The sequence below is a fragment of the Cyprinus carpio genome, chromosome B19 (assembly GCF_018340385.1).
Source record: "Cyprinus carpio isolate SPL01 chromosome B19, ASM1834038v1, whole genome shotgun sequence".
Classification (NCBI taxonomy): domain Eukaryota; kingdom Metazoa; phylum Chordata; class Actinopteri; order Cypriniformes; family Cyprinidae; genus Cyprinus; species Cyprinus carpio.
Genome location: NC_056615.1, coordinates 7,383,197 through 7,395,484, shown reverse-complemented (window position 1 = coordinate 7,395,484; position 12,288 = coordinate 7,383,197). Strand labels below are relative to the sequence as shown.

The 12,288-nt window shown below is 38.2% G+C and overlaps 2 protein-coding genes across 2 annotated transcripts; one reads left to right on the top strand and one right to left on the bottom strand.

The window, feature by feature from the left end:
• Positions 1 to 186: 186 nt before the first annotated feature.
• Positions 187 to 5,051, top strand: csnk2b (casein kinase 2, beta polypeptide). The gene is made up of 7 exons (XM_019087419.2): positions 187 to 325; positions 923 to 1,003; positions 1,136 to 1,238; positions 2,225 to 2,340; positions 2,425 to 2,500; positions 3,728 to 3,917; positions 4,024 to 5,051. Exons 2-7 carry the CDS (start codon positions 932 to 934, stop codon positions 4,112 to 4,114), a joined length of 648 nt encoding a protein of 215 aa, XP_018942964.1. The 5' UTR covers positions 187 to 325; positions 923 to 931; the 3' UTR covers positions 4,115 to 5,051.
• Positions 5,052 to 5,300: 249 nt separating this feature from the next.
• LOC109070914 (protein disulfide-isomerase A3-like) lies at positions 5,301 to 12,275 on the bottom strand. The gene is made up of 13 exons (XM_042746088.1): positions 11,974 to 12,275; positions 11,576 to 11,654; positions 10,462 to 10,579; positions 10,275 to 10,382; positions 9,972 to 10,101; positions 8,698 to 8,811; positions 8,496 to 8,621; positions 8,237 to 8,419; positions 7,892 to 8,000; positions 7,281 to 7,409; positions 7,127 to 7,206; positions 6,991 to 7,048; positions 5,301 to 6,869 (listed from the first exon to the last, which is right to left on the bottom strand). Exons 1-13 carry the CDS (start codon positions 12,132 to 12,134, stop codon positions 6,780 to 6,782), a joined length of 1,485 nt encoding a protein of 494 aa, XP_042602022.1. The 5' UTR covers positions 12,135 to 12,275; the 3' UTR covers positions 5,301 to 6,779.
• Between the last annotated feature and the right edge of the window lie 13 nt (positions 12,276 to 12,288).

Genomic DNA, 12,288 nt, shown 5'->3' with positions numbered 1-12,288 from the left:
AAGAGGGAAAATACAGCCATGCATTGTACAGTTTCTATTATTTTTGCATATCTTAGCATAAACCTTAAAGGTCTGTTTTGCAATACTAATCGTAAACTTCAATATTTTATTATATTAATATATTACGTTAATACTTGGTCCTTATCTGCTCTCCAGATAAAGCAAGAAGCTCTATTTTTAAAGACTACAATTCCAACAAGACCCTAAGCTCTGCGCGAGCGGAAGTGACCTGCCGTATGATCACGTGCTGTATGTAGAGCGGAAGCCTCCAATCAGCGTGCAGTTGTATCGCTGCGGCTAGCACCGACCCCGGGAGATCCTTAAGGTAACGCGAAAAAACGCCTTTTATCGCTATAATGGACATGGATATCTAGTAGTTTCGATATAGCCGCAGTTCTGAGTTATTTCTGAGAGCTCAGTGTTGATTGTATATGTTAGGACTCTCTTCAATCGACATATTTTAGAGACAGGCGGCGAATTTGCTGCGGCCTACGTTTAAGCGTTAGCTAGCAGCGGCACGCTAAACTCGTCTATCGTTAGCCGAACACACGAACTACAAAATAGACGTTTGTTAAGATACAAAGCAGTATTTTTAACGTGCCTGTGGTTTTAAGTTTTGCTCACATATAAACGCATTTGTCCATATGTGTTTTATTGACTCGGTGGTTAAGTAACCAGCCGTCTGTGTTAGCGTGCGTCAGGCCAATCCAGTCAGTGTTTATGTGAAAACAGTTAGCGCTATACACGATACATTTAAAAAAAACGTGCTTATCTGAAGCACATTAAATCAGCAATATGATTTTATAATTTTCGTTCTATAATACCAGTAAAGAGCGACTAAGAGTTTTTGGAGCAGTTATTGTCTTTGTCTCTATTATTGAAATGCTATGTTGTAATGTTGTTTTACTCATCTCTCTTCTAGTTTCCCAACATGAGTAGCTCAGAGGAAGTGTCGTGGATTTCTTGGTTTTGTGGTCTACGGGGAAACGAGTTCTTCTGCGAGGTTTGTATTCGTTTCTGATCATCTCGTATTGTGTAACTGTATAAGAGTGACCAGGGAGTGTTAAAATGTAAGCTTAACCATTTAGTCTGCGTTAATATTGATGTATGGTACATCTCTCTTTACTACATACAGGTAGATGAGGACTACATTCAGGACAAGTTCAATCTTACGGGACTCAATGAGCAAGTTCCCCATTACAGACAAGCCCTGGACATGATCCTGGATCTGGAACCTGGTCAGTGGTTGTTTAACACAGGCTTCAATGGGTTTAAGGCAGCGTTGACTTAAAATTCATGTGTTTTTTGTGTAGGTTTTATTTTTGAATTAATGCTTGACCTAAGAGTTTCATCAGAATACCGTAATCCTGTGGTAAAAATGACAGTCTTCTCTCTGGTGACGTATGCAGGATTTCTCCAATCATTTAGTCCCCTTAAACCCTGTCAACATCTCAACATCCAATCAACCACTGATGCATACATTTAAGTCCTGCCCTAATTATTTTTCTTTCTTACACTGATGTATGTCAAAACATTGAAGAAAAGATCTTTTGTTAACTTCTGTTTCATTGAGACCTGAAGGTTATGTGCTTTAGGCTGTGCATGCAACCAACCAGGCACATTAAAAATTAAATTTTAGGCAAGATCTTTTAAAACCAAATCCATGAATCCCCCTCCCAGAGAGCAGATGAATTCACTCTCCTCATCTGTTTAATGTCTTGAACCAAAGATAGACAATTGCTTAGTTTATGCACATAAGTATCTACCTAAAGCTAAATGTTTCCCAGAAATCAGCATATTGTAACTTAGTTTGTTTTGAGTGATTTAAATCTGATGCAAATGCATTTGCTCTTAAGTGCAACACCTCAAAGTGTACCAGAGAAGACCTGCATTTCCCTGTTTAAAGTCACTATGAAATCAAAATGGGCATTTCTTTTATGTATGGAATGTTACAATGTATTATAAATTATTTATCCGTGTGTTATTAAAACACTTCTCTGATGGCGTTTGCACTGTCACAAGCATGGGACAAGAGTCCCTCCCGTCCTGCAATCCATTCCTGATGGACAAAATCAGGTCCCACTCTGTTTTTCTCATTTGAGAATGCGTTTCACTTAGTTGTGTGTCACATTAGGGAATAAAGATTTAATCACATTTGTGACATGCTGACTTTAAACGTGATTTCCTAGCTGTGTAATGCTGTTGTTGTGTGTGTTTGTATCAGATGAGGAGCTGGAGGACAACCCTAACCAGAGTGACCTGATTGAGCAGGCTGCTGAGATGCTGTATGGACTGATCCATGCGCGCTACATCCTCACTAACCGTGGCATTGCCCAGATGGTACGTTATCCCTGGGTCTAGTCTTTTTAATAGTTTTATTAAAGAAGGACATACGTATGAAGTTGTGCTTGTTTTCTCTTGCAGCTGGAGAAGTACCAGCAGGGAGATTTTGGCTATTGTCCTCGTGTTTACTGTGAGAATCAGCCAATGCTGCCCATTGGTGGGTGTCCCATTTATTTTTCTTCAACTATATAATGTTTGCCATTGTAATCTTTTTTCCAAAAATTAGGGCTGCTCTGATTGATTGGAATCAGTTGATAATCACTTATGAATCAGTTGATGATCTCGCAATTTGATGAGCTCATAAACTGATCGCATGTTGACATGCACACAAATACGCTGATAACTCACAAAAATAAGCTTATTGAAATAACCCGTTGTCCTGGTTTACATCTAAACCAGTAACCTGGCAATGCCATCAAAATGCAATATCACCACATGCACACTTCCATAGACCAAAAGAAAGCAGGTTTTTACATGCTGGGTGAACTAGGCATAAAGGGCAAAAATCTAGATGATGTGATCGGTTTATGTTTAAGCCATTTATGACCTTACTCTGATAAAGGAAAAATGGTTAACGTGTGTTATCAGCTTCACTCAATGCATAATCGGGTTAAGAACGTACTTATAAATGATGCACACCTTAAAGGGTTAGTTCAACCAAAAGTGAAAATTAGCCTGTGTATTACTCACCCTCGAGGCATCCTAGGTGTATATGACTTTCTTCTTTCAGACGAATCCAGTCGGAGTTATATTAAAAATGGTCTTGGCTCTTCTAAGCGTTATCATTGCAGTGGGTGGGTGTTTCTGTTCAACAGTCCAAAACACGTCAAATAAAGCACATCCATCATGAAGTGAGAGAGTGTTAGAGACAGTTTTAATATGGATGGATGCGCTTTATTTGACTACTTTTGGATTTTTGAACAAAAACACCCATAACGCTTAGAAGAGCCAGGACAATTTTTAATATAATATAATTGGATTGATGTGAAAGAAGAAAGTCATATACCCCTAGGATGCCTTGACGGTGAGTAATACACAGGCTAATTTTCATTTTTGGTTGAACTAACCCTTTTAATGAATTATGAAAATGAAAATCCTACTCGCCCTCAACTTGTATGAATTTCTTTCTTCTGCTCAACACGAGACATTTTGAAGAATATGGGTTACCTAACAGATGCTGGTCCCCATTTACTTCCATAGTATATTTTTTTCCCCCTCTCCTTACTATGGAAGTCAGTGGGGATCAGCAACTGTTTAGTTACTCAGTAGAAGAAACTAAAAACATTTGGATGAACTATTCCTTTAATAAAAATGCGGATTACAAGTTGATGTACGATTCACATGAGTTTCAATGAGAGAGTCTAGTGTCTGTTTTTGTCTCCAGGGCTCTCTGACATTCCTGGCGAGGCCATGGTGAAGCTCTACTGCCCTAAGTGTATGGATGTGTACACACCCAAGTCGTCCAGGCACCATCACACCGATGGAGCCTATTTTGGCACTGGTTTCCCCCACATGCTCTTCATGGTGCATCCCGAGTACCGGCCAAAGAGGCCTGCCAACCAGTTTGTGCCCAGGTTTGTCTTTCCTTTATACGATGGTCACCTGCTGCTCTGTATAAATGGATGTTCTCACATCTCTAAAATCCCTCAGTTTCTCAGAGCTGTCATTCTCCTCTTCCAGGCTCTATGGTTTCAAGATTCACCCAATGGCTTACCAGCTACAGCTGCAGGCAGCCTCCAGCTTCAAGAGTCCCGTCAAAGCCATCCGCTAAGAACCTGAGCAGGGAGGGGTGGGGTGGGTTGGGTTGTGTGTCCCTTGGCATGGCCTCACTCTTCTCCAACAATTTTAGATTCAACCAAGACTAAGGTTTAAGTATGGAGAGAGTGAGACTATAAAACACTCTGGGGAGGAACAAAAAACTTGCCTCTGAAACACTGTACAGAAAATGGGATGTTCCTTGTGAAAACAATTTCAGTTCTTAACCTCCACATAGAAAATAAAGTTATGATTAAAGATAGATACGTGTAGGATGGCTCTGCTCACTCTGTGGTCCTGTTTGTTTTAGTTACCTAGGGTTAAGTAACATTCACATACAACAGCGTCATGAATTGACTTGTCTTATGTGATGTGTGGTTGAATATTAAAGTAGGGCTGATCGATCGCAGATACATTGTCCTTCAATCCCCCCTCCGTGGAACCAGATATTTGGCTTACTTAAAAACGGCTGTTGCATGAAAAAGGCAGTATATTTTGGATTTGTTTTAAGCTCAGAGTAATATAGCTGGGATCGTCTGTGACTGTATTTGTTGACAGACTGCAAGCTTTCGGTGCATGTATTAGAAAAGACCAGAAATGGGAAGACACAAATGCAATCAGGAAACTGTCTCTGTCTTAATTAGACAAGTGTTTTGTTTCAATCATCAGTCCTGCACTCCTCGTCAGAATGACGCCAACCTGCTAGATTCTGTGTTAAATCTGCATTTACTAGATTTACCACAGAACCACAATTAAGAAGTTTTTTATGTTTGGTATGGGCCCAGGTTTTTCTTCTCTGGTTTACGCCTCTCTACCAGAAGAAATACTTTAGAGTCGAATATATAAATCAGTTTTATTTAATTTTTTTGTTGATCCTGTTGAATGTTTTTTTTTCTCCTTTACAACTGTTGAGGAACCAGGGTTCAGAATTCACAATAAATGTCTTTTCCTAAGTTGTGTGAGAGTCCTACATGTCTCTGAGGTGTGTATGTATATATAAACTCAATGTCTGTAATATAAAACTTATGTCATGGTTATTTTCCATATCCTGTGGTATTGGTATGCTTTATATTAAGTCACATAAGCAACTTTTATGGTTCATTTTGGAGTTTGCCTTAGTGCTCATTCACTTTCATTGAATTGAAAATATTGTGCAGCTTACATTCAGTTTTCAAACATTTGAACATGAAAGAAACCACTGACCAAAATCAATTATTTTAATAAACCAGCATTTTCTGCTCATCAGTGAGTATCTCTTGCTGAACATAGCTTCAGTTAGACGTCAATCAAACTACCTACATACTAAACCTTAAGGCATAGATACACAGAAAAACACGCTAGTGACAGGACAACGTTCACCATATAAACTGCATCCCTTTCACACCCAAACGCAATATAAATAGTCAATAAATAAACATTACATAACCAATTGTTCAACCCATGTCATAACAGACTTTGGGTTAAAAAATGCCTTTCCATTTGATCATTTTAGTAGCAAATCTGGCAAGAAATGACAATTGCAAACATTGATAATGGCTCCTTATGCTGATACACCACAAACTGTGCTTGAAACCAATTACTGTGCATCTACTGCATGAAATCAGATTAGTATTACCAGCCATACAGGGCATGGATATTGGTATTTTTGTAAATGTATGTTAAACAATGATAAATAATGTACAGATGGACATATTGAGTATAAACAGTAACGAACACATCAATGAAGCTCATGCAACAAAGAACAAAATGATTAAACAACAAAACAGGACTCTTCAACATAAGCAGCAATCTGCACTATTTTCTATCATGTGGACAATATAAATATAGGGGGCCTCTTTAATAAAGTGTGTATGCACAGATTTGATCTTCGAGTGTGCGTATGCGTAAGTACTACGTTTGGAAATGTAGAGAGCTGAAGCCATTCAGTTTAAGATCACTTGCGATTCATAGATTTCACATCTGAAAGAGAGGCATATGTGTGTTTTCTGTGCGTACGTTCATTCTATAAATCACGAGCACGCATATTAGAGAGAGGATCGTAAGATCAAATTTAAGATGTTTCTGCACAACATTTTATAAATGAGGCCCTGGATCTCTGTATAATTACAATTGGTTATATTAGGGTGACCAAATGTGCCATTTTCCCAGGACACGTCCCAGCCAGGATTTCTATATTCCCCTAAAATATCCACGTTTTGGCAATTGTTATGTGACAAAGTACGGTGAGAGCTCTAGAGAGCAGATGGCTTCTTGTGCTTTTGAATCGCTCTCACGGTACTGTGATGTCATACACCGTTCGGTATGCTCAGTGCTGCTTCAAGTCAAACACTAACATGTACACGTATTTGCATCGCTTTGACTGTTCTCTGTAGATCCCACCTTCTCACGCACCATGATTGGTCGATTAAGTACAATGTCTGTATGTTATTGGTCAAACGATCATTAAGTATGAAAACGGGAAACCAAAGCCAAAACCTGGATATTTTAGGCAATATAGAAATCCTGGCCAGGACGTGTCCTGGGAAAATGGCACATTTGGTCACCCTAGTTTTATGTTATTGATTGCTGCCAATTTATTTGATTTGGTGATACGTATGGCTGAACTGCAGCAGAATCCTACAGGATTCTTCACTCTTCCTGAATAACGCTTCGCAACATACAGCAATTTCCCCCTTTAACGTTTACAGCTCTTCCTTGACTCCATTCAGAACAAGCGGTTTGGACGCCTCACGCTTCAGGAAGTTGATGAAATCCTTCACTTCACGGGGTCCCTGAAAAAAAACAACAACCAAAATACAAAGAATGAATATTTATAATGACAAATATTCAGTATGGACATGGCAGTTGATATAAGTGATGAGAAACACGGTCACGCTGGAAATAAACAATTACCTCATATCGCTTTGGCTCATCTTTCCGGCCAGCAGCGGCAAAGTATATTGTAGGAAACCTGCAAAAGAATAACACAACATTAACAATGGCTAGATAAAATCACTACAAAGCATTTGATGAGTGAGAGAATACATACCCTTGCACGTCATAGCCCTGCGGGACGTCATTGGCAGTTGCATCCATCTTAGCGATTACAATACTGGGGTCACTGTATAACTGAGACCATAAAAAACAGAAACACAGGATGAGAAGTGATTCAGACGGAGATGAAGATGTCATGTAATACTCACCTGTTCTCCAAGCTCTGTATATTTGGGCTCCAGTTTTTTACAGTGGCCACACCACGGAGCATAAAACTCAATAAGCACGTCTTTCTCTGGGTCATTGACGATCTCCTCAAACGTATCTGCCACAACCACCTGACCACAGACAGCGACTTGTGTTAACCAAGACCAAATGAAACAATCAAGCTCATTTGTGACCCTGGAGCACAAAACCAGTCTTAAGTAGCACGGGTATATTTGTAGCAATAGCCAAAAATACATTGTATGGGTCAAAATTATAGATTTTTCTTTTATGACAAAAATTATTAGAATATTAAGTAAAGATGAAGATATTTTGTACATTTCCTACAGTAAATATATTAAAACTTAATTTTTGATTAGTAATATGCATTGCTAAGAACTTCATTTGGACAACTCTAAAGGCTATTTTCTCAATATTTAGATTTTTTTGCACCCTCAGATTCCAGATATTCAAATATTGTCCTATCCCAACAAACCATACATCAATGGAAAGCTTATTTATTCAGATTTCAGATGATGTATAAATCTCAATTTCGAACAATTTACCCTTATGACTGGTTTTGTGGTCCAGGGTCACATTTATGCGTCTCACTAACCTTGACGGCTGCATTGTTTTTGGCCGGCACAGGCTCTGATTTGACGTAACGCTTCAGTCGCTCGGCAAAATAGTCTTCCAGAAAATTCTCTAAAGACCTGCCATCTCGTCTGAGGAGGGACCAAACTAACAGTTCAAATCACATCATTAAAGCTTCAAATGTGTTGATGTACATCATGGGACACAGCCAAATGAAGAATATTACTGTATTCAAACAATTTTATGATTCCAGTCTAATGAGTGTTGGGGTCCTAATTAGTCAACTAATATAATTCATTTAAATATCAAATCATGTTGAATCTCTTCTGAAATCAGGATCCTCACAGAATGACGTGTTTGTACTCACGTGAACTCCTCTCTCATGGTGTATTTGTTTCCTGTTCGTGTCCTGATGGTGACAAACGGCAGCTCAGTTGAGTCCGATGTGCCCAGACCGAACTCATCCTCCAGCTCCTCCAGAAAGTCATTACGGTTCGCCACAGAAAACAACAGGCCCTGAGAACTGAACTTAGACGCCACCTTCAGCACTCTAAACCAAGGAAGACAGGTATGTACTTTATGACTTCATAATAAACATATCCACGCATTGATGTTAAAGGACTCACCTGTTTCTCCAGTAGTTGGAGCCTTTGGGATTGCGAAGATAATCCAAGTCATAGTAGGCCGTCAGTAAATCCCGCTTCCTCAGTGAATCCTTATTCTCTTTGGTCAGGTGAGGACAGAGTCCCAAACTACAGAGCAAAAGCAATGATCTCAGCATGTGCTGTGTGTGATGTGACGGTGTGTGTTGTGTCGGTGTGGGCTCACATGTTGTCTCTGATGAAGCGGCGCAGGCCTGTGATGGACAGGGGTCCTGCGTGGTGAACCACACTCTCCTCAAACTTACTGCTCAGTCTGGGGGGGCGGAACAGAAGCACAGACCTGCAGGCAAAGGGTTTACAGATTTTAATATTAGTATTTCACCCTGAGCACCCAGCTACAATCAAAATGAGTGGTTCTTAACGGGTTTTGCTTTAGGATTTAGACTTTAAGAGAGGCCACCAAACAAAGTACCAAAATTGTTTACGGTACCAAAGTGAACAAAACATGTCCATAACATCAAATTTCAATATTATCATAAATTTTCAAATCCAGCAATATGCAAATGAAAGATAAATTTAGATAAGGAGAAAATAAAATTTTTCTAAATATCTTCTAAATACACACATTGGTTGATAAGATTTTTTTATGTTTTTGAAGTCTCTTAACCTCACCAAGGCTGTATTTATTTAATAAAAGCAGTAATATTGTGAAATATTAATACAATTTAAAGTAATTGTTTTCTATTTAAATTAGTGTTGTCAAACGATTAATCACATCCAAAATAAAAGCTTTTGTTTACATAATATATGAGTGTGTACTGTGTATATATATTGTATATATATATATATATATATATATATATATATATATATATATATATATATATATATATATAAAAATACAAACACATACAGTATATATCTCGAAAATGTTTACATGCATTTACATGTATATATTTATATTCATATAATTTATATTATATATATAAATATATTTAATATATAAACAACATATTTTTCTTAAATATATACATGCATGTGTGTGTGTTTATATATACATAATAAACATACACAGTACACACATATATTATGTGAACAAAAACTTTTATTTTGAATGCGATTAATCGCAAATAATCATTAATTTAAATACATTAAAATGTCATTTATTTGTGTGTTTAAAGCTGTATTTTCAGCATCATTACTCCAGTCTTCAGTGTCACATGATCCTTCAGAAATCATTCTAATATACTGATTTACTGTTCAAAAAACATTTCTGATTATTATCAATGTTAAAAACAGAGCCTGTTATTTATTATTATTATTATTATTGTGCAACCATGTTGGCTTAACGTAATGTCTAATTTAGTGAGCTTCTCCCAAATGACAGAGATGAATCTGACATCAACAGCAAAAGATATGTGAAGTGTTTTCACATTTAATATGGATAAGCCTATTTATTTTGCTATCCTAACTAAGACCCACCAGCTTAGACACACTTACTCATATTTGACGTCATATTTCTTTCCGAGCTCTAGGTCTGTGGTGTGAGCAAAGCGGAAACTCTCTCTCATTAAACCGGCTCCTTTAAGAAACTCAGAGAGCTGAGAACTGTCAGCCCCTGAGAAAAATCCTGAGAGATGGACAGACCAAAGAAAAATAATAAATAACGTATTTTCCATCAATCCATTCAAATGTACTGCATTTCGAATGCAATTCAAAATCTGGAAATTACATTTGCGTTATACGTTTTCAATCGAGAGAAGAAATAATAAACAGATTTTAGAGCCAATAAAAAGCACTTACCAACTATGCTTGCATCAAAGTTGTTGATGAAGTTCTCCAGGTCATGCTCACTATGCAGAGGCACAGAATCAGGCCCGGCCAGTTTCTTCATATAGTTCACGATTCCCTCTGTTTGGAAATGATACACCCACAATGACATCACTAGCAGATTTGCAATTGCATTAATGCTACACATCATTAAACATACCAGCTGAGCGTGGCCCGTCATATGAAGATGATTCCTGTCCGTTCCGAAATATTTTGAGCGTTGGGTATCCAGTGACCCCATAGCGCTTGCAGGTCTCTGTATTAGCAGTGCAGTCCACCTGAACAAAGACCGTCACACATCCTTAAACCTCTGAAGAACACGCAATGCTCACATCAATCTCTACTCAGTCCCCTGTTAACATCATCACATGAGGCTCCTTAATATTGAGCACTAAGATCAGTTTCCACTAAAGGAATATTGCAGGTTCAAAACTATCAACATAATCTGGTGATCACCACATGAAAGTGTTCAGACTCAGTTTGTAAAAGCATTTATAGTAAAGCACTTACTATGGAAGTCTATACAGAGATAGAAGACTGAAACAAACCGTAAAAATACCGTTACTTGAAATAAAACACTAAGTTAAATCAAATAAAACCACACACACATGCACAAAACATTAACATTTTATCTCAAGCTAGTTGCCAAGGCAATGTTATGTTTCTCAACAACTAAAACTAAAATAGAAATAAACACAAAAATAATAAAAATGACACAAACACGACAAAATGACTACAACTTCAAAATTCCAAATATGAATAAAAACTATAATAGTATCTCAATAATACTAAAATAACACTGATAGAGGGTTTAAAAGAAGGAATGTGAAGCTTGCTATTTTTTAAAGTATTTTAATTTGTTCTTCACTGCTTAAGGGGTTAATTGAGCTATCGTCTAAATCAGAAGAATGAACTTATGTGTGATTAGCTTTTGCTTTTTCTGGTATCCTTGCACACGTCATGAAACACCCACTTTATGTGATCATGATTCACAGCAGATATGGAAAGATTCAAATAGCTTTGTCATAAATGTGTTCTAACCTTATTTGTGGATTTTCACAATATCTGTGACTATACTTAATGTCTACAAAATAGTGAATATGCATGTTTATCCTTGTGCAATGCCTTGCCCCATTGACTTCCACTGTAAGAGCATTACTGTAAATAATTTGTCTTCACAAATTTGGCAGTACTGTATGTAGTGACTGGCAGCATGTCAAAAAAGCTTCAACTGCATCGAACCCCAAATATTCCTAACATGCAAGCAATTATACCTTGGCTAAAGTTACTGTTCCCTTCAGTCGTGTAGCAGCAGTTTCAAACTCCGGAGCAAGTTTCTTACAATGACCACACCTGAGAAAATACAGAGCAGCAAAACTATAAAGACTCGGCAAGGTTGAAAGACGCTTAACTTGTGATATAAAAATGAATAAAATGATTCTAGGTCTTAGGTTTTCTTAAAACCTTGCAATGTTTTATCAAGACGAAGGAAGGTTGTCATAAAAAGCGAGTTTGCTCGCGCTGTCAGCTGTATGGAGGTACCATGGACAGCGCGCGCCATCGCATACAGCAGCTCTGAACTGCGAGTTGCAAATGCACGCGAACCTTCTCTTTATTATTATTTTACAACAAAATGTTGTTAACATGTGTAAATGCATGATTATTCTCTTACCATGGGGCATAAAACTTCACCAGCAGGGTCTCGTGCTCGGGCGCGATGTAGTCGAAGTCTGCGTCTTCGAGCTCGAGCACATCACTGCGTCCGCGCGCCGCCGAGCTCCACACACAGAGAGCTAACACACACAAAACCCCGCGCAACATAACACTGTCCATCAAGGCAAGGAGATGGAATAATCTCCTATTTGCAGAAAAATCAACACTAAAGTAAACAAACGCGCATAACCGGGCGGTTTCCACCGATGTGTGTGTGTGTGTGCTCGTGTGAGGGGCGGGACGAAAACACAACGTGTCACTGAAGTGAGCGATG

Bases quoted from the DNA above. Each gene is read 5' to 3' on its own strand.
- csnk2b (XM_019087419.2), top strand. From the start codon at position 932: ATGAGTAGCTCAGAGGAAGTGTCGTGGATTTCTTGGTTTTGTGGTCTA. The intron at 2,341-2,424 runs GTACGTTATCCC...TTTCTCTTGCAG, and splicing joins ACCGTGGCATTGCCCAGATG to CTGGAGAAGTACCAGCAGGG. The intron at 2,501-3,727 runs GTGGGTGTCCCA...TTTTGTCTCCAG, and splicing joins TCAGCCAATGCTGCCCATTG to GGCTCTCTGACATTCCTGGC.
- LOC109070914 (XM_042746088.1), bottom strand. From the start codon at position 12,134: ATGGACAGTGTTATGTTGCGCGGGGTTTTGTGTGTGTTAGCTCTCTGT. The intron at 10,383-10,461 runs GTATGTTTAATG...ATTTCCAAACAG, and splicing joins TGACGGGCCACGCTCAGCTG to AGGGAATCGTGAACTATATG. The intron at 8,001-8,236 runs GTGAGTACAAAC...GTCCCTCCTCAG, and splicing joins ACCATGAGAGAGGAGTTCAC to ACGAGATGGCAGGTCTTTAG.